This window comes from Molothrus aeneus, chromosome 11, assembly GCF_037042795.1.
Source record: "Molothrus aeneus isolate 106 chromosome 11, BPBGC_Maene_1.0, whole genome shotgun sequence".
NCBI classification, from domain to species: domain Eukaryota; kingdom Metazoa; phylum Chordata; class Aves; order Passeriformes; family Icteridae; genus Molothrus; species Molothrus aeneus.
This window is the reverse complement of record NC_089656.1, coordinates 5,255,770-5,276,162: the sequence shown is the minus strand read 5'-3', so window position 1 is coordinate 5,276,162 and position 20,393 is coordinate 5,255,770. Positions and strand designations below refer to the sequence as shown.

The 20,393-nt window shown below is 50.0% G+C and overlaps 1 protein-coding gene across 1 annotated transcript in view; it reads right to left on the bottom strand.

Moving 5' to 3' along the window:
• The window catches only part of LOC136561426 (hydrocephalus-inducing protein homolog), a 69,377-nt gene extending 52,018 nt beyond the window's left edge, over positions 1–17,359 (bottom strand). Inside the window, 8 exon segments of the mRNA XM_066557722.1 lie at positions 377–476; positions 1,547–1,739; positions 4,552–4,756; positions 6,059–6,183; positions 7,941–8,140; positions 9,577–9,711; positions 11,466–11,576; positions 17,093–17,359. Of these exon segments, the coding sequence (XP_066413819.1) occupies positions 377–476; positions 1,547–1,739; positions 4,552–4,756; positions 6,059–6,183; positions 7,941–8,140; positions 9,577–9,711; positions 11,466–11,576; positions 17,093–17,359 (1,336 nt within the window).
• Between the last annotated feature and the right edge of the window lie 3,034 nt (positions 17,360–20,393).

Here is a 20,393-nt window from a genome sequence, read left to right as displayed (position 1 = left end):
CTCCTTCCACCTGATGATGGATCCATGGCAAATGGACCCATCCTGGAGGCCAGGGGCCTGCAGGGGCTTAGTGCTTGTTCACTAAAGCTGTTCTGCTCTGGAGCTCTCTGGCCTTTGAGGAAATGCTGGCAAAGCCATGGCATGAAAACCTCTCCCTGCACTGCCTGGGCTGTTCTGGGATCAGTAAGGCAGACCCAGCATTCTGAGCCCTGGCCTTGCACAGGAGACTCCCTGGAGGCTGCAGGGCCAGGGGGGATGTGCCAGCACTGCCCTGCTGACCAGGGACTCTTCCCAGCACTTCCATGGGAGCCCAGTGGGCTCAGGCTTGCACCATGGCTTCACTGAGGGGGACAGGAGCAGGGCAAAGGAGCTGCACCTGAGACATGGCAGTAAGCCACACTTTGATACTCCAGTGCTTCCAGGGGTTCGAAGGTCACCGTGATTTCAGCCGTACTATTGGGCCCAATTTCTCCCTCCTACAACAGAAAGAGAAAGCAAAGCATTGCTCTTCAAACTCCACATTTCTTGTTTCCAACCACAGGCCTGTAAGCCTTGATTGAGCATCAATGATGAGTGAACAACACAAGCAGCCAAGGAAAGCCTCCAAACCCAGCTCAACACAGCGCTGGAAGCTCTCAATGCTCAGCTGATCAGCTGCCACTCTCCACAATATTCCTGCTGCTCTGACACAAGCTCTTGGTCCCATCATGCTGCTGTCAGCTACATGGGATGTAAGTGCCACTGTGCACTGGTGGCTCTTGGCCTTAGATGGGCCATAGGAGTAACCAAGAAGAGACAACTACAGATATTAGTTAAGCTGTTTTGAAAGAAAGCAGAGGTTGGGATTATTCTGGGCTTTACTGCAAGATGAGAAGGGATTTTGCTCCGTGCAGACACCAGGCATTCATCATCTCTTCCAATGCCAGTACTCAGAATCAGGGCTCTGGCTGATGGGAGCACGTGGCAGTTTGCTTGCATCACCAGAAAAGGAAAAGGTTTTCTGTCCCTGTGTGCAGGAGAGCTCCAAAGGCCCATTTCAACCTTGCACCCTTGTGTCCAGGCTCACACAAGGATGACACTGGAAGGGACACTCAGCAATAGTGCAAGGCATGGTTACAGGAGGGGATTGGCATTTCTGTCATTAACCTTGGGCTGAATTTGGCCTCCTTTTGCCAGGGAGCCATTGCAAGCTTCAGGTCAGTGTGTGAGCTGGCAGCGCTCCAACAGCCTCTGCTGAGCCCCACGTGTGGGGGGAGCCCCTGCCTACAGGAACTGCTCCCTGTGACACTGCAAGGACACGCACGCAGGGCCTTGAGCTCCAGCCTGGCAGCAGAGCTGGGCTGTGTCAGGCTCCCAGCCCTGCCTTGAGCCTGCAGGGCACAAATGCTTTGAGCAGGGAGCTCTGCAGCCGCTCCAGAAACTCCACGTCCTCCCTGCCAGCACATGGGGCCAGCTGAGGATCTGCCCAGTGACTGCAGCCGGGGGAAGGGTGCTTGGGAGGAGGAAGAGGAGGGGGAAGAAAATGAGGTTCTTGGCTGTCACTTACCAATGGCTCAATGAAAAAATTGTCACTGGCGAACAGCAGGGGGTCTTTGTGCACCCTTTTCTTCTTCTCCTCAACCCTTCTTCTCAGGAGGGTAGTGAAATCTTCAGAAAAGCCCTGCACCTTCTCTACTTCTTTCTCGTCCAAGAAGTTTTCCAGCCACTCCTCATCTGAGGGGTGCAGCAAAAAACTCTGCCTGCAGCCCCAGGGAGAGACAAGGCCAGCTGATCATTTAATAAGCCACAGATTTGCATAGAGAAGTGGGAGTGCAGGAGAGCAAAGCACTTGGGGAGGAGCAGCAGCAGCTCCCCAGCAAAGGCTGAGCCAAGCCACGAGGGTCCCGCATGGATCAGAGGATAACTTGTTCACTGGCACAGCAGGGAGTTTCACCCCACACTTGCAAGCTCAGGAGAGGTTTCCAAAGCCAACATCCCTCCAGAGAAACCTCCTGGCTCAAAGCCTCTGCCAAAACTGAGGGAGAATCCACCGACCACCTCAGCTGGCTTTTCCTCCCACTGAGCTGCTTGGGGGATGCAGGTAAAGGTCACAGAGCACCCACTGCAACACTTCCCTGGGAAGGGGAGATGAAGCTGGCTTGTAGCTACGTGTTACCAGCATCACTCTTTGTTTCTTCCATTTTGGACCTGCCCTGTTCCCTACTCTGCCTTTCCCAATAGCATCCCAGAGCACTTCCAAAGGAAATTGATGAATTCAGGCACCGCATCGCTTCAGTGACATTGCAGGTTTTATATGCAAGAAAACAGAGGCTTTGAGAGGGGAAGGGACTTTGTTGTGCAGGAGGGAGACAGCAAACTCCTGGAGTTTCATGATCCAGAGCTTTTTGGGTCCCATGCCAGTGCATGGTAGTAAATATTCTGATCCCGCACTATCTCCTCTCCTAAAAACGTCCTCTCTGCTCTGAGATCTCAAAAGCTTCTCTGACAGCAGGACAGTGGCCTTGGAGCTAAAACCATCCCAAAGACTGGAAGTAAGAAGAACAAAATGTCCTGGTGACAGTCTAGGACACAAACGAGCATGAAAACAGATGTAATTGGACAAAAATCCACAAAACCAAAACCAGGCGTAAGTTTACTTTGGGGAAACTTAGTTGCTTCTGAGGGAAAAGTGGATCACCTGGGGCTCAGGCTGAGGCAGGCAAGTGGGAAAAAATGGAAATCAATAGTCCAGGGAAGTAGCTGGAGAAGGTAAAGGGATTTTCTTTATACACACATAGCTTGTATGGAAGTCAGACACTGTGAAGTAGAGAGAGAACAGAGGAAAATCAAGAAGCCCAGGGCACTAAATGACCCTCTCATCAGCCATTCAAGCAGGCAAGGGTCGATCTCCTGGTCCTTTGCAGGTGATGCAAAATGGCTCTGGGGAGTGCGAGCGACCTGGCCCACAGCAAACAGGGACTTGCCACGGCAATTTGGGCATGGCAGTTGGCACAGGTTTTTCAGTTTTTTGTGGCAGTTGGCACAATCAGGTTGAGCAAAAAGGGTGCAGCCAGCTATCTTCCTTGTGTCTTTGGCTGGTTGTGAGGTGCTTGGGTGCTTGCTTTTTTTTTTTTTTTCATTTCTTCTTTCTGCCTTTTTTTTTCCCCAGCAATGTTTTACAAATGATGAAAAGCCATTGCTGCTGCTGCTGCTGCCAGCAAGAGTGTACTAACTCAAACAGAAGCCCCCAGGAAGGACGTAGCTGTCCAGGCCCCTGGCTGCAGGGAGGGTCTGAACCTGGTGCTAAGATCAGAGGTTAGTGCAAAAGACACCTGTGTGTGGTGTCAGCAGGTGAATGATCTGCTCTGTCCAGTGGCAGAGCTGAAGGAAGAAATGGAAAAGCTGAGGAGAATTAGGGAGAGCAAAACAGAAATAAACTGTTGGAGCTACACCCTTCTAACCCTGAGAAAAGCTCAGCAGGAGTCAGAGGAGCCCTGCCTTTTCTGTGATGAGGCAAAAGGAGGAGACTTAAAAGACAGTGGGGAATAGAAATGGGTCTCTACTAGGGAGGTAATAAAATTCCTTCCTGACCCCCACCACCTACCCAGATGTCCTGACAGAATAGGTATGAGGCCCTGGATCCAGAAGGTCTGGCAGACGACACTAAAGAAAAAAATTCTGTCTGGAGAGTCTCTCAGTTGCACTTCGTCTGTCAGCATATCACAGCCTCAAGTATTAAGAAGAAAAGAAGGGTAGTGGTAGTAGGTGACTCCCTTCTAAGGGGAACTGAGGGCCCTAGGTGTCTTCTGGATCCATTCCACAGGGCAGTCTGCTGGCTCCCTGGGGTCCAGGTACTGGATATCACCAGGAGATTCCCTAATAACTAAATGAACTTCATCTGCTCACCACTGTCTGAGGAACAGTCACTGTGAAATAATAGAGTTCTCAATATTTGGTGAAACAAGGACGGGCATCAACAAAACTCCCACTCTGGACTTCTGGAGGGCAGATTCAGCCTATTCAAGAGACTGATTTGGAGAGTACCTTTGGAAACAGACCTTAAAACAAAGGGGTTCAGGAAGCATGGACATACTTCAAGAAAGAAGTCTTGAAGGCACAGGAAGAGACTGTCCCTGTGTGCTGAAAGGCACACTGACGGGGCAAGCTGACAGCGAAGACAACCAGCCTGGATGGGAAAGGAACTTTTGAAGAAACTAAAAGAAAAAAAGAGGGTGTATCACCTTTGGAAAGAGGGGCTGGCAACTCAGGAAATATTTAGGAATGTTGCCAGGTCATGTAGGAAGAAGATTAGAGAGACAAGAGCCCAATTAGAACCTGAGGAAATCAGTCATTGCAACCAACCTTTCCTTCCCAAAATGCCATTCCTGGTTGGAGTATAAATGGAACTCGAATGCTGAGTGCTGAGCTCCTGAAGCCCAGGGACACATGCCCCAGTGCCAGGCATGGTTTACTTGGCCTAAACCATTCAAAAGCACCAACACCCCCCTGAGGCCATACGTTAGTTTCAGTCTTGGGCCATATATCTCACTGAAATGCATCTTCCAAACCAACCTCCTCTTCTCTTCATAGTCATCTTCCTCAGAAGGCAAAGCCTTCCACTGGAAGTGGGCTGTGATGTTACTCCTGTTTTCCAGGAACACGGTTGTCTGGTATGCCATGGTGATGAAGGTCTTGCCAGCCTCCACAGAATTTGTGCTCAACGCAACATCGAGCTCTACAGCATCTCCATGGAGCTTTATGTGGATACTCTCTTCACCTGGAACAAAGCAAAGGGGAGTCTTTGCTCAGCTCACTGGCTGATGGAAGCACAAGGAACAGAACAAATCCCAGGGCACAAAAGAAGGTGTCACAGTTTTTATCTGAATGAGCAGTTCTGTGGATCAGTCCATTTGTCACATCCTGACAGCTCTGTGTGTAGAGTGGTGAGGATGTCCTGGGCAGCTCCTTAAACCCCTTGTTTCTGAGTGTGTTTGTAGAGATTTGGCCCCAAGGTGACAGGATGGACAGTGGGATTGGTCAGTGTGCTCTGGTGACCCACTCAGATCACTGGGATTTCTGCATCCAAGTCCTTCAGGTGACAGGGTGAGGAGCCCTGTTCAGCCCTGCCTTGCCCAGGGTCTCCCTGGGCATCCCACGAGGCTCCCATCTCTCCTGATCCCTTGGATCCCTTGTTGCTGACCAGCAAATATGCCTGGGGGCAGGTGGGCAGCAAAAGGAGGCCCAGAGGAACAAGTGAAGTGACAGCGCACAGCAGGAGGGGACACAGGTGAGGAAACACAACCAGCCTGGCTCTGCAATGTGACAAACCACTCTAAAATGAACACCATGAAAATCATCATCATCATCCTCTCCCTGTCCAAACCCACAGCCACATCAGTCTTGAAATATTTTATATTGTTCTGATCTCAAAAACCAAGCTGGAGCATTGCACATTAAAGAAGAAAGGGACAATAGAAAGATTAATAAGTACAGAGCAGCTTCTACATTAAGACTGAATGGGATTCCTCAGTCTAGAAATCAAATGGGAGATAGATGTGAGAGGTTTGTAACAACATGAACAGCCTGGGAAATGGGCACAGGGAAAAATTTGTCTTGATTTGTCACCAAACAGGAACTTGAGGGCCTGAAAATGTTATTAGACAGAAACTACATATATGTGTAAGGGCCACATAGAAAAAGGATGTGTGAGAAGCCAGTGGAGAAGCAGCATATGGGACAGAGCTGTGAAAGAAATCCATTGCATTGGAGAGAGTCTGATGGAGACCTCACATCCAGCACGGCCCAGGAATCAAATAAAACTTCACCCAGGCATAGCCACATGGTAGTGGAGAATCAGGGATCCTCCTTCCTCCACTCAGCAACTCCCAGCAAAACAGGAATCAAAAATCTTCACCCTTTAGACGGGATCCACTTTCTCAAGCCCTTGAACACCAAGCAGTTTTCAGTTTTCTTTGGGGTAAAGCTGAACAGGGAGGTACCTCTAGAGGGAATGCAGGGGGAGGGACAACAGGGAGCCATGTGGAGAACTGTCCTGTGCCCTGCAGGGCCCAGCACTCACCTGGGTTGCAGCACACTGCCAGGGACCCAAAATGGTCCCCGTTGGTCAGCGCATGAAATGTCACTGTCACCCGCATGGTGTCACCAGCACCCAGAGTTCCTGCGGTCGGCACCACGGAGAAAGGACTGCAACACAAAGAGAGGGATCAGGGCTGGGGGGACACCTGGCCAGGAGATTCCTGCTGCACTGCAGCTCCCTTGGGCAAGCAGGGAGCAAACCAAGCACAGGCAGCAGAGGACAGAACAGACAGGCTCAGAAACAGCCACTGAGCCACTGCTGAGGAGATCCAGCCCTCACAAGATCCTGGGGGTAAAATGACCTCAGCTCCCCCATACTCTGCATCCAGCTCTCTGCAATGAGGCTCAAGGGTCCCACTGCCAGCAATCCCATCAGAGAATGGTTTGTGAAGAGCACAGAGAGGGTTCAGAGCTATCTGCATGCAGAACTTGACACTGACTGCCTCAGGAATTTCTCTTTTCCTGCTGCCTATAAACCTCATCCCAGGAGATGCAAATGTTAGGGCACTACTGTCCTGGGATATTACAGCCTAGGAATCAGACAGGGAGAAGGAACTTTTCCTTGAAGACCAAGGAATAGTTACAGTTGAATTTGCAGTGTGATTCTTTGGTTTATTTTGCCTTGAAAATATCCTGATTTAGCCTAAAAAGGGCACATTTTATCAACATTTCAATGAAAGCTGCTCTAAGAAAAGGAGCAGTCAAAACTCTGAAAGAGTGCAAATGCAGATTAGAGCAATAGAGTGACATGGAAACCCAAAAGGAGGATGCTATTTACAGTCTGAAGGATCCCATGCCAGCTAAATGAAGCACCATGAGCAGGAGCACATCAAGGAAGCAGAACAGGAGGTTTCTGTGTGTTTACCAGCAATGCAGTCTGGGACTGTGGCTTGTCATCCAGGCTGGTAACTGTTGCTTGGCCCAGCAGAGAAACTCTGGGCGAGGTGTTGGAAATGTTAATGCAAATGTGTTGGTGCACTTTGGATTTAACAGGAGCCATCAGGATTGGTCACCAGGTAAAGAGCTCTTGCCTGACAAGCACAAGACTCTGTGCTTTGATGCTCAGGGACAGCTCAGGGGAAATGTGCTTTGTGCTCTTCTCCAGCCCCACTGAGGAAACAAAAGTTCCTGGCCTGGGTGCTTTGCTGCTGGACACTCTGTCATTTTAAAGTGTGTTCTGGGGAGTTTGGTGATGATTACATCACACACAGAAATAAAGAGAACATCTGGCAAGCTGAGCTTGATTCATGTCACTTGCTTCAGGTTCAGCTCATTCAGGACCTCTCGCTGCAATGATGGGCTGAGCTGTTCCCATTCCCACTGGTGAGACCATCACTGGCTGATGGAGAAGCCTTGGGCCAGCAATGTTTATGTGCTGGACGTGAGACTTTGGAGGGAGGGGAGGAAAGACAAGGCCCCAGCAGCCCCAGAGCCAGATCAGTGCACGGGCTCCTGCATCTGCCCCAGGGCTGATGCCAGCACTGCTGCAGGTCCCTGCTGGGGCTCGGGGGGATCAGTGCCTGCTGGGGGCAAGGCACGGGATTTTCTTCTTATTCTTTTGCCAGAAATTCCACCAGAACAGAGAAGCTGCCAGTTAAGGGAATCCCTGGCCACACTTCAGCACTACCTTCCATTCCATTCCATTCCATTCCCTTCCCACTGCTGCCCCATGTTACATGTTCCTGCCCTCAGATGGCAGGATGGGAATAACACTCCTCGGGGTGACTTCAGGGGTTGCCTGCTCACTTCCAGCCAGGGCTGCAGGGCAGCAGCTCTGATGCTCTGGTTCCTTTTGCTGCTCTTTCCCAACTCTGCTCTCACCCAAAGGTGATATCCTTTGCACAGGGACAGATGAGCTGCCTCACCTCTGGGTGCTCAGCTGGTAATGAGCTGTCCGGTTACCGACATTGCGAACCAGCAGAGTCTTCTGGGTGCTGTGCTTGACCGGACACTCGGAGAAGTCCACCTGGGCAGGGAAGTCCAGGATGGCTCGGGCAAAAATGGCCCGAATTGGCACAACGATCTTCTCCTTTGCCGTGATACAGGTGAGCTCATGGGAATAATCCTGCAGGAAAAGAAACTGGCTCAGCACAGGGCATTTAGTGCCATCCCCATGGCAGAAGAAAAACCATTTCCTGTAACTCATCCATGGCATCAATTTACCGGGCATCAATTTATCTATTCCACCCTAAAATAAACACTGAGTTTTTCTAATATGTCACATTTTAAAGGCACCAGTGCACTTTGCAAAAGCTATCTCAGTGGCATTAAGCTCTTGTGTCACTTGGGTCATACGGAGAACTGCCCTAGGCCACCATAATTTTCACTCACAAATTTTAATGATATTAAAGAATTCCTAAGCTCCTTCTAAGGAACATGGAGCTAGGGAACACAGCACATTCCTCTTTAGGTTTCTATATTCCCACTGTCTGAGAATAGGATAAAGTGCTAAACTGACTCTAAGCAGCAAGAGGAAGATGAGAAAACAGCTGCACCCAAAGAGATCCTGCACCTCTGGCCTGGTGCAGAAACATCAGTTGGCTCACAACTCCCCTCTAACTTTGCCTCTCCAACCAAGTCAGGAGAAGAACAGTGCTAAGAGGTTGCAGGATGCTGTTGGAAAGGGCCTCTCTTTGTTTGCCTGCAAGGCTTCCTCCCTTCCATGCCATGTCCTAAACCCTTCCGTATGAACAAGTCTCCAGATGCCAGCAGTGAGATCAGACTTGCCAGGGCCTCAGCACTGCTGTTCAAACCTCCATGCAGAAGCACCTTTGGCACGGAATGGGTGCCAGCTGACAGAGCAAGCACAGTGACAGGCATGAAGACAGAGCCCCAGCAGTGTCACTGCCACAGGCTCTGGGCCCACAGCTCTGCCTGCAGGTTGTACCTGCCCTACACGAGCTCCTTCAGGCAGGTGTCCAAGTCCCCTGCAGCTCAGCAACCTCCTGCTGACCAAGGGCACCCAGAGCCCAGTGTGCCTGTGCCAGGCTGGGCTCACGGGCACAGCACATCCTCTGCCCTGCCCCTGCAGCTGTGCCATGGTCACCTGTGCTCTGGGACAGCACAGCTGCAAGGCTGCAGAACAGAGGGGGTGAAAAAGCACCGTCTTTGCTCCAGCCCAGGGGCAGGCAGGGAAGCTGTTGGCAGTCAGGAAGGAGGAAAGCTCCCTGACCTCTTTGTCCCTCGAGTGTTTTCCATAATAATGAAACCCCTTCCACTGGACCTAGAGATGGCTGAACAACTGTCAACATCTCTTTGTCATTTTCATCCTGTTCCCTGTGCATCTTCCCTTGGGAATGCTCAGGGATGTGCAGGGAGGGGAAGCAGAGCCTGTCAGGCCTGGCTGCAGTGCCTGCCAGCAGTGCCAAGGTGTGACTGGCTGCTGCAGGCTGCCTGCCCAGGGCCTGGAGCCCAGCTCACAGCATGCAATGGGCTGGAGCAGAGTGCAGGGAAAACAATGGCTGTGGAGATCATTGTGTGCTTTGGCTCCTCCAGCCTCACCTTGTTCTCGTCGGGAGTGAAGCGGATGCGCACAGGGGCAGAGGCGCCTGGTGGCACGATGTGGTACACATCACTGGGGCAGGCCAGCTGGAAGTAAGGTGAGCTCTCCATGGAGACCTTCACCATCCGAGCAATCTGCAGCAAAGACATCAAATGATGATTTTGCCACTTGTGGAAACGAGAGGAGACCTGTCCGTGCCCTGCTGACATCCCTCCCTGGCCCCTTTTCCAAAGCACTTTCAGCTGTGCAGGCACAGGCACATCATTCACAAGGCTGAGCTTGAATCCCTCCTGTCTGGCTCCAGCATTGTGGCCAGGGCCAGTAGGGCAGTGCCTGGTGGGAAGGAAGGGCCAAGCAGGTCAGCACCAGCAGGATGGAGACAGAGCACCTGAACCAAGTCATCTGCATATTCAACAAGGCCAAAAAACCTGCTGGCTTCTGCCTGCACACAGCCATGAAGTTGTCATGTTCCAGGGGTGAATGTGCTTCCTGAAAGCAAAGCATCAAATTGTCCTGGGGGGAAGGAAAAAATTCCCTTCTAGCAGATGAGGTTTGGGTAGGGACATTGTGGAGATAGAGTCATGCAGGCAGAGCAGCAAGAGAGGAGACCAAACCACTGTAGCCTTCCTGGGAATAAAAGTAAACCTGAAAAGCAAAAGAAGGAACACAGCAAGACAATCCCTAAAACAAGGAGATGGCAAAGAGAATTTAAATGGGCAGTAAAGCAGCAAGGAAGAATCATAAAACCATGAGAGCATTCAGCTTGCCAAAAGTGATGGAAACACAGACAGGCTGTGCCTATTGACTCTGGGCTTCAAAGGCATTTTCTGCCTGGAGAAACATGACCAGCACTGAGTGATAGTGTGGTTCCAGTATGCAAAGCCAATCTTGGCTCTCCAGGGCTTCTTGCTGCCTGTGCAGGCAAGCTGGGCTGCTGGGCATTCCTGCCTGCAGCCAGCAGGCCAGGTTCTGCCCTCTGGGATTCACAGACACAGCACACATGCATTTTCTAGCACACAGATATCATCAACCCCTGAGCACCAAAATGCTCTCAGAAAGTCTAAACCAGATGATTTGGACTCCCTCCTGTCTCTTCCCACCAGCCCACTCTTGGCACAAGGCTCATTTGAGAAATGTTTCCCTGACTGAAATTCCAATGGTCTCTGTTTTCCTCTTTACACTAGAACACAACTGGTGACATTTTTCAACTTTTTCCCTCTCAACTCTCTTGGGAAACTGTAAAACAATCACAAGTGAAGGTGAAAACCTCCAGGAGCGTTGGATGTGCTGTGGTTCTTCAAAGGGAAAGCAGAGCAGTTGCTTTTGGAAAAGCTGAGCTGAATGAAACTTAGCAGGAGCCTGAAGTGGCACCTAAAGGCCTCCCACTGCTTCTGCTCCATCACTCTGATTGCAGGGCTCTTTCAGAACACATTTCCTGCAGTGCCAATGCCATTAATGAGAAGTGATTCCAGCATAAAGTGGAGAAGACTCAGCCCCTGAGCTGACTGTGACCTGCACAAAGGGAGCCAAACAGTCTGAGAGAGGCAGAGATTCCTACCAGAAGCCAAGATTAACCAAGGAAACCCAGGATGTGGTATAGCTCAAGGCAAAGCATGAGAGCAGCTAAGAACTGTACAGGCTCAACATTCCTACCAATCCAGAGCTTTCAAGAGCAGGAAACTCCTTTGGCATAGATACCATCAATGCATGGCCAAAATCAGGGGACAGTTCCCAGCACAGGAAGATTTCCACAACTTGCAGAACAAAGGTGCTGAGACATTTCCTTCTGGATGTGCTGCAGCAGATACCTTGCTTTGCTGTACACTGGGGGAATGACAGCACTCTCCTCTTCCAGCACAGTGTTAAAGCTCCAGGTGCCAGCACTTACCTTGTCCTTATTCATGATAGACAGCACCATTTCAGAGACCTCATGAGCAACGACGTTCTGAAATACCAGCTCTTGTGGGGAAACTGCCAACACGCTCCGTTTCGGAGGTGGCTGGAAAGGTGAGAGAGCAGGGAGAGGTTCAGCTGCTGGGAGGAAAGTTCATGAAGGATCCCTTACACTGGTCCCCAGTGAAGCACAGACTCTGGGTGAGCATGTCTGCCCAGGACACACTGGGCAAACTCTGGCTCACCCACCTCTGCTCTGAGCTGATCAAGAACTGCTTGATCAGCTTAGAGCAGGCTCAAGCCAAGTTGCTCTTTTTATTTCTCCAGCTTTCCTTCTCCAGAATGCCAGGCAGCACTTTCCTTAAGCACAGCCCTGTGCCCACTGGAGCACTGACTGAGCACTCATGGAGTAAGTAAAACCCACAAATTAAATCAGATTCAATTTTGGGATGTCCTTTACTCTGAGACAGGGAAACTGAGGCCCACACAACTGCAAATACCTGTTTTGAACTAGAACTTAAGCATCAGTAAGAAGAGAACAGTACTAGAGGAGGTGTGAGAGATGAGGTGATATTTGGCTGAAGCCAAAAGGTTTTTAAGTGAAAGAATGGAATTTGTTGGTACTATGTGTTGTTTGGATTTGTTCAGGTTGGTGTGTTGGGTGTTGCTGTGAGCTGGGAGAGGGATGGGGTTGACAACCTGACCTGACCAAAAGGAAGGAGGATGAGAGGGAAGGGGAGGTGAGTCCCCTGTACATCTGGCTGCCTGCAAAATCTAACACCCCGTCAGGGTCCCAACACGTTGTTCCCGCCCAAAGCAGTAATGCAATTTGTTTTGCTAAATCTGAAGTAATTCCTGCAGGTCCTTGGCCTCAAAGGCCAACGCTGCCACTGTGGAGGGAATGCTGTGACCCCAAGCATTTGATGGTGACCACACCAAAGCAAGAGGTGGCTCCTTCAGCAGGAGAATGGCAAATGGCAATTTTGTGCCTTTGTGTCCTCAGCCTTCCCCCCCTGGTTTTAGCAATGGCAGCTACACTCCAGCACAGCCCAGCAGCTTCAGCAGAGGTCATTTGTGTTGGCTTAGTGCAGATCAGGACTCCCAGTCCACCACTCCCAGCAGTTTGCAATGACAACAGGACCTGGACACTGAGGTCTTTTGCTGGAGGCGAGCCTGTCACAAGCACTCACCCTCTTCATACTTCATGTTAAACAGAAAGGAAAAGAGCAGGAAAAGGCTACCTTTGGAAGAAACACTTCTGTGCCTTCCGTGCTTAGCAGTTTGGTAAGACCAGGCAGATAACGCCAGGTAATGCCGGCATCCTTCCTCATCTGGATTATCTGATCCCTCTGGTACTTGCTGGGACGCACCTGAAAGGCAGAAAAAAAACCCAAAAAAACCAAAAAAAAAAACAAAAAAAACCCCCCACAAAAACAACAAAAACCAGCAAGAATGTCAGAGATGTGCTTGTTCAGAAAGGCTTTCCTTGAACAAGTGGCACTGATGAATAATTTGTGATCACAACCACTTGGACAGTTCTGGAAACACTGGAAGTTGCCTGCTGAAATACTTAGCACCAATAAATTAATAATACAGAGTGCAATACACATACTCCAGCCACATGGCTGTGTCCCATGAGTCTCTCTGTGATTTGATGGGACATGTTTGGGGATTTCTGCTCTTGGGGCATTTGTTTCCTCTTACATTTCACTGGATTGAGGCAGTGACCTTTCCAGAGAGTGGGGAGGAGCTCTCAGAACTGCCTGAACTCCACCCCTGCACAACACTCAAAACTCACAGGCAGGAGATAGCACTGCTGGCTGAGTCCAAGGGAAGCAAGCAAGAAAAGCTGTAGCAAGAGTGAGGTGCACAGGAATGTGTCCAAGTTTTAGCTCTCTCTGTTACTTAGCATTGGTTTTCTCTGTCTGGGCTGACAGAGCCCTTGAGAGAAGAAAACAGAGGGATGTCCTTGGCAGAGCCTCAGCAGTGGGGCATCTTCAGTCAAGTGAGCTGCAGACAGCAAGGGACCTTTGTGGCCCTGGCTCCAGTGCTGCCTGCAGGGCTGCATCTGTGCCCACCCAGCAGCTGGGAGAGAACAGCTGCTTTGGAAGCTCTTCCAGCTGGGACCAGCCGTGGCTCTCAAGGCTTGGGGCAGAGTTTGAGCTTTCCCCCTCACATGCCCAGGTGCCCAAGGGCAGCTTGGTCAGAGCAGCACAGGTGAGTGCCCAGCCTGACAGAAGGAATTGCTGTGGCAAAGGGGAAGGAAAGAAGCCCATGCTGAGGGCTTCAGCTGTACATTGGTTTCACTTGGCTCTGCTGGCACAGCCAGGCAAGGCGCTGGGCTGTCCCTGACACATCCCACAGTGTTCCCTACTGCACCAGGACAGCCCCAGCAACAGGAGCATGGCACAGAGGGCTGGGGAGGGGATCTGCAGCTTCAGAGCACTGCTGGACAACAGGGGCAGGGAGAGCAGGGACACCAGGGCAGTTTCCAGCCTTAACACAGCCCCAGGGGCTACTCACATTATTAGGCTTCTCTTTGTCCCTGTTCAAAAGAGGCTTCGGTACCTTTCCGTGGAATCCGGCCGCCATTGTGAAAAGATGATGTCACAGATGAGTGACAGTCCCTCAACAGAACTGGAAGGAACAACAATGGAACTCTGAAAATCCAGAACCCAGTTCATGGCAGACTCAAGGGATATACTGGTGCTAAAGATTTTCTATGATTTGAAAGTAGCTATGTGCTTGTTTGGCATAAGCAGCTAGTATTGTTAGGCCTCTAGTTGGACTTTATTTGAACTACATGGTTACCTTGTGCAATTCAAAGATAGATCATACTGAAACCTGGAGCTAAAATGCTCAACATTAAAAATACTTAGAACAATCAAAGCTGTAGCTTAAATATTACTTAAAAACAGCTTGAGTGGACCTCCTCTTCTTTAGGCTAAACGACCCCTGCTCTCTCAGCTGCTCCTCACAGGACTTGTGAGAGACTAGAGTGTTATGGCTAATGGCTTAAATATTGCTATAAAGGACTTTTTCACACAGAATCACACAGAAATTCTAGGTTGGAAGAGACCTTTAAGATCATCGAGTCCAACCCATGTTCTAATACCTCAACTAGATCATGGCACCAAGTGCCACATCCAGTCTTTTTTTAAACTCTTCGAGGGATGGTGACTCCACGACCTCCCTGGGTAGATGATTCCAGTATTTGACTAGTCTTTCTGTAAAATACTTCCTCCTTATTTCTAGCTTGCATCTCCCTTGGCGCAGCTTGAGACTGTGTCCTCTTGTTCTGTCGGTTGTTGCCCGGAGAAAGAGACCGACCCCCAGCTCACCACAGCTACCCTTCAGGAAGTTGAAGAGGGTGATAAGGTCACCCCTGAGTCTCCTTTTCTCCAGGCTGAACAACCCCAGCTCCCTCAGTCGCTCTTCATATGGCTTGTGTTCCAAGCCCCTCCCCAGCCTCGTTGCTCTCCTTTGGACACGCTCAAGCATCTCAACGTCCCTCTTAAAGTGAGGGGCCCAGAATTGGACGCAATACTCAAGGTGTGGCCTCACCAGTGCTGAGTACAGGGGAAGAATGACCTCCCTGCTCCTGCTGGCCACACTATTCCTGGTACTAGCCAGGATGCCATTGGCCTTCTTGGCCACCTGGGCACACTGCTGGCTCATGGTCAGCCGACTGTCAACCAGCACCCCCAGGTCCCTTTCCTCCTGAGCACTGTCCAGCCACACTGTCCCCAGCTTATATCATTGCAGGGGGTTATTGTGGCCAAAGTGCAGGACTCGGCACTTGGACTTATTGAACTTCATCCCATTGGATTCTGCCCATCCCTCCAACCGTTCCAAGTCCCTCTGCAAAGCCCTCCGTCCCTCTAACAGATCCACACACGCTCCCAGCTTAGTGTCATCTGCAAATTTGCTAATAAAGGACTCTAAACCCTCATCCATGTCATCAATAAAAACATTAAACAGAACTGGCCCCAGCACAGAACCCTGAGGAACACCACTGGTGACTGGCTGCCAGCTGGATGCAGCACCATTCACCAACACTCTCTGGGCCCGGCCATGCAGCCAGTTCCTGACCCAGCACAGAGCGCTCCTGTCCAAGCCACAGGCTGCCAGCTTGTCTAGGAGTATGCTGTGGGAGACAGTGTCAAAGGCCTTGCTGAAATCCAAATAAACAACATCTACTGCCTTCCCTGCATCCACTAGGCGGGTTACCAGGTCATAAAAGGTGACCAGGTTGGTTAAACATGACCTACCCCTCCTAAACCCATGCTGGCTGGGTCTGATACCCTGGCCATCCTGTAAATTTTGCGTGATGGCGCTTAATATAAACTGTTCCATTATTTTACCAGGTACTGAGGTCAGACTGACTGGTCTATAATTACCAGGATCTTCCTTTGCACCCTTTTTGTGAATAGGTATCACATTGGCCAGCTTCCAGTCATCCGGAACCTCGCCAGTGAGCCAGGACTGATGGTAAATGATGGAGAGTGGCTTTGCAAGCTCATTTGCCAGCTCTCTCATCACCCTGGGGTGGATTCCGTCTGGTCCCATAGATTTATGAGTATCCAAGCATTTCAGTAGTTCTATGACTGCCCCCTCTTGGATAAAGGGGGGACCATTCTGCTCCCTGTCACCATCAACCAGCCCAGGTGGGCAGGTGTCTTGAGGGCAAGTCATCTTCCCACTAAAAACTGAGGCAAAATAGGCATTAAGCACTTCTGCCTTTTCCTCATCTTCAGATACTAAGTTCCCTCCTTTGTCCAATAAAGAACAAGGGCTGGTCATACCTTTCCTTCTACCATTAATGTATTTGTAAAAACATTTTTTATTATCCTTTACAGAAGTTGCCATTCTAAGTTCAAACTGAGCTTTGGCCTTCCTAATTTTTTTTCTGCATGCTCTAGCAGCCTTCTTGAATACTTCCTTAGAGACCTGTCCCTTCTTCCAATGCTGATACGTCCTCTTTTTATTCCTAAGTTCCTCCAAAACCTCCTTGCCCAACCAGGCTGGACGTTTACCCCGTTGGCTGATCTTTCGGCACACAGGGATGGTCTGTTCCTGTGCCCTCAAGATCTCTGTTTTGAGGTATGCCCACCCTTCCTGAACTCCTTTGTTTTTTAGGACTGCTTCCCAAGGGACGCTCTGAATAAGTCTCCTAAACAGGCCAAAGTCTCCCCTCTGGAAGTCCAATGCAAGAGTTTTACTGGTACTCTTCCTGATTTCACCAAATATTGAGAACTCTATCATTTCGTGATCACTTTGTCCCAAGCGACCTCCAACCACCACATCTCCCACCAGCCCATCTCTATTTGCAAATAGCAGATCTAACATAGTCCCTCCCCTGGTGGGTTCACCCACCAGCTGTGACAAAAAGTTGTCCTCCATACATTCTAAGAATTTCCTGGACTGCCTTTTTACTGCTGTATTAAGTTCCCACCAGATGTCTGGCAGGTTGAAGTCACCCACAAGAACAAGGGCTGATGATCTTGAAACATTACCTAGCTGCTTATAGAATAAGTCATCTACCTCTTCTTCCTGGTTGGGTGGATGATAACAGACTCCCAGTATGGTGTCAGCCTTGTTGGCCTTCCCTTTTATTCTTACCCATAGACGTTCAACTCCATCTTCCTTAGTTTCAATTTCGGTGGCATCAAAAGTCTGCTTAATATAAAGGGCCACCCCTCCACCTCTTCTTCCTTTCCTGTCTCTCCTGAAGAGCTTGTATCCATCCAGTGCAGTACTCCAGTTATGTGAGTCATCCCACCATGTTTCTGTGATGGCAACTGCATCATAGCTCTGCAGTTGCACCACGGCCTCCAGCTCTTCTTGTTTGTTGCCCAAGCTGCGTGCATTGGTATACATGCACCTCATCTGGGCTACTGACTTCTCCCCTAACTTAGCCTTGTAATTCTTGGGCCTGTTTCCAGATAGCTCAGCTGGTTCCCCTTCCCCCTTCAAACCTAGTTTAAAGCTCTCTCAATGAGGTCTGCCAGTTCATATCCTAAAACCCTTTTGCCCTTAACAGAGAGGTATACCCCATCTGGTTCCAGCAGAGAAGATGCTGTAAAAGTTTCCCCATGATCAAAGAATCCAAAATTTTGCTGATGACACCAACCCTTGAGCCACTTGTTGATGATGCGTATTCTTCTGTTTCTTTCATCATTTTCCTCTGCCACCAAAGGGACTGAGCAGAACACTACCTGAGCTCCTGCCCTATCAACTACCTGACCCAGTACCCTGAAGTCCTTTCTAATTGCCTTGACACTCCTTTTCTCAATCTCATCACTGCCAGTCTGGAGTATCAGCAGTGGGTAATAATCAGAGGGCTGAATCAGCCCAGGAAGTCTCTCAGTGATATTTTGTACCCGGGCCCCAGGGAGGCAACAGACTTCCCTGTGGGATGGGTCTGGTCAACATATGGGACCCTCAGTTCCCTTCAGGAGGGAATCACCTACTACGATTACCCTTCTTTTCTTCTTGATGCTAGAGGTAGTGATCTGTCTTACAGATGAATCATAACTGGGGGGTTCACTGGTCAGACAATTTTCTCCTAAATCATCTGGTTGGGTCTCTCTATCCAGGGTCTCATACCTATTCTGAAGTGGCACTTGGCTGGATGATGGGGAGGGGGAGGACTTTTTGTTATTACCTCCCTGAATGGGGACCTGTTTCCACTCCTCTTCATCTACCAGGTGCTCTTCTGTTGCCCGAGGGTGGGAGGCATATAAGTCCTCAGTCTCTTGGTCAGAGGCCTCCCTTAAAGATGGAAGGGCTGAGCTCCACCAGTCTATTTCCCTTTCACTTTCCCTGATACTCCTTAACCTTTCAACTTCCTCCCTAAGCTCAGCCACCAGTGAAAGGAGGTCATTCACTTGTTCACACCGCAGGCAGGTCTCCTCCACAACACTCCTTGAAGCCACTGATAAGCTCAAACATTCTGGGCATGGATGGGTCTGTACAGACACATCCTTTTTGGAGGGCCCGACTTGGTCACTTGTACCAGCCACAGCTTTTGACCTTGTAGAGACCATCACTGACAAACACCTCAAACACAACCGGGCAGAAGAAAGACCTCAAACAATACAAAGGACTCCTTACTAGTGAGACAACTGGCAACCCTGCCTGCTTGCCCTGCCTGCGCGAACTGCCGCGCAAACTGCCTCGTATATTTCCCAGAGACTCACAACACCCCTGTTTGCCCGCTCCTGTTCGCCGCGCTCCGGGTCGCCGCGCTCCCCAGACACCTCTTATAATCAGCCACTCAGCAGCAACTCAGGAAGCTCCACCCTCTGCTCCTCTCTGACTCACAATGCGCCCATTGTGACATTTTTGCCCATTGTGACAAAACTGTATAGAGAAGCTGAGACCCCCAAGCCCACCCTTCCCTGAAAATGCCTCCTGACTGGAACTTGGCACTGTGAGTTAAGCTGCCTAAGGGAACTTGAGACAAGATAAAGCTGACACTATTGTCCCATTAGCTCAGGTCTGGGGAGAAGTGAACAAGGCTGAGGGAGAAAAATACATCCCCACTAAAGCCAGACTCAGCAGCTGTGCTGAAAATCAGCTCTGTCTGCCTTCAGGCTGGGGAAGTCATAGCCACAGACTCGTCTGCTGAGGCCAGGTTTGCACACAAACCTCCCATCAACAGAGGGGGGAGGAGGAAATTTTGGGCATGTGGCGCAACTTCTGCTAAGGGGCAGTGGACACCCATCCTCCCTGAGACAAACTGGCTCAGCTCTAAAAGCCCCCAGCCAGCCCCAGAAGGCCACATCCAGGGGACATTCCCATGAGGGGCAGCTGAGGGGGTGTCATAACCCATCAAAGACCTCCAAAGTGCCCCCACAGCCCTTCCTGAGGCCTTGCACCAGACGACTGCAGGGCGTGCAAAGTAACACAACAGATCTGAAAATCCACAACCCAATTCAGGGCAGACTCAAAGGATATCCTAGTGCTAAAGATTTTATATTATTTGAGAGTAGCAAGAGACAGAGCCAAACTTGCCCCACCCCAGGGAGGTACCTGGGCAGTCCCACCTTGCCCAAATCTGCATTAATCCTTTGGAGTCTTACATTTTGTGAGGCCTCACCACAGAGAAGACCAGAAGAGGATTGAATGGGATGGGATCCATGGAATGGTGATATTTTCTACTAAATCTGTCTCTGTCGCTCTCTTTCTTCCCCCCTTCCCAGCTCCCTCCCTCCCCCCCCTCCTTTTGCTATTTCTTTCTCCCTTTCTCTTCCTCACATTTACTGTTCCATAAAATCCAAACTATTGACTTTGGCACATGGTCATGTCTTGCACCTTAATCCAGGGGCATCTCCTTAATAATTTTAATAACCAGATCATAACAATCCCCTGAAACTTGAACAGAACTCATTCACCTATAAGTAGTTTAAATAAATACTATAGGAAAAAAAGGATAGACTAGTATATTTAGGAGATGTTGCATTTCTTCAGTGAGACAAAAAGCACCATCAGCAGACCATATATTTTTCATCCCCTCAGCTATACATGCCACCAAACTGAAGACTGGCATTATCCCACCCTGTATTTCCCTCTGGCATTCTCTTTCAGAGCAGAGATGTGACAAAACCAGAAAGTACAACCTGAGTCAGTCTTTACCTTCAAACAAAACTCAGGAGTCCCTCACAAAGACCAATGCTTTGTAAGTTCAGGACTCCCTCACAGAAACCAATGTTCTGTGAATTTAGGAGTCCTTCACAAAGACCAATGTTTTGCGAGTTTCTGAGTTGCTCACAGAGACCAATTCTCCACGAAATCACAAGACTGGTAGAGACCGATCTCTGCGAACCATTCGCTTGGCTAATGCCGAGTGCGAATGAGCAGCAGCGCCGGCTGCAGGCGCTGAGGCCACGGCGCCGTCACAGACGCTGAGGGCCCGGGC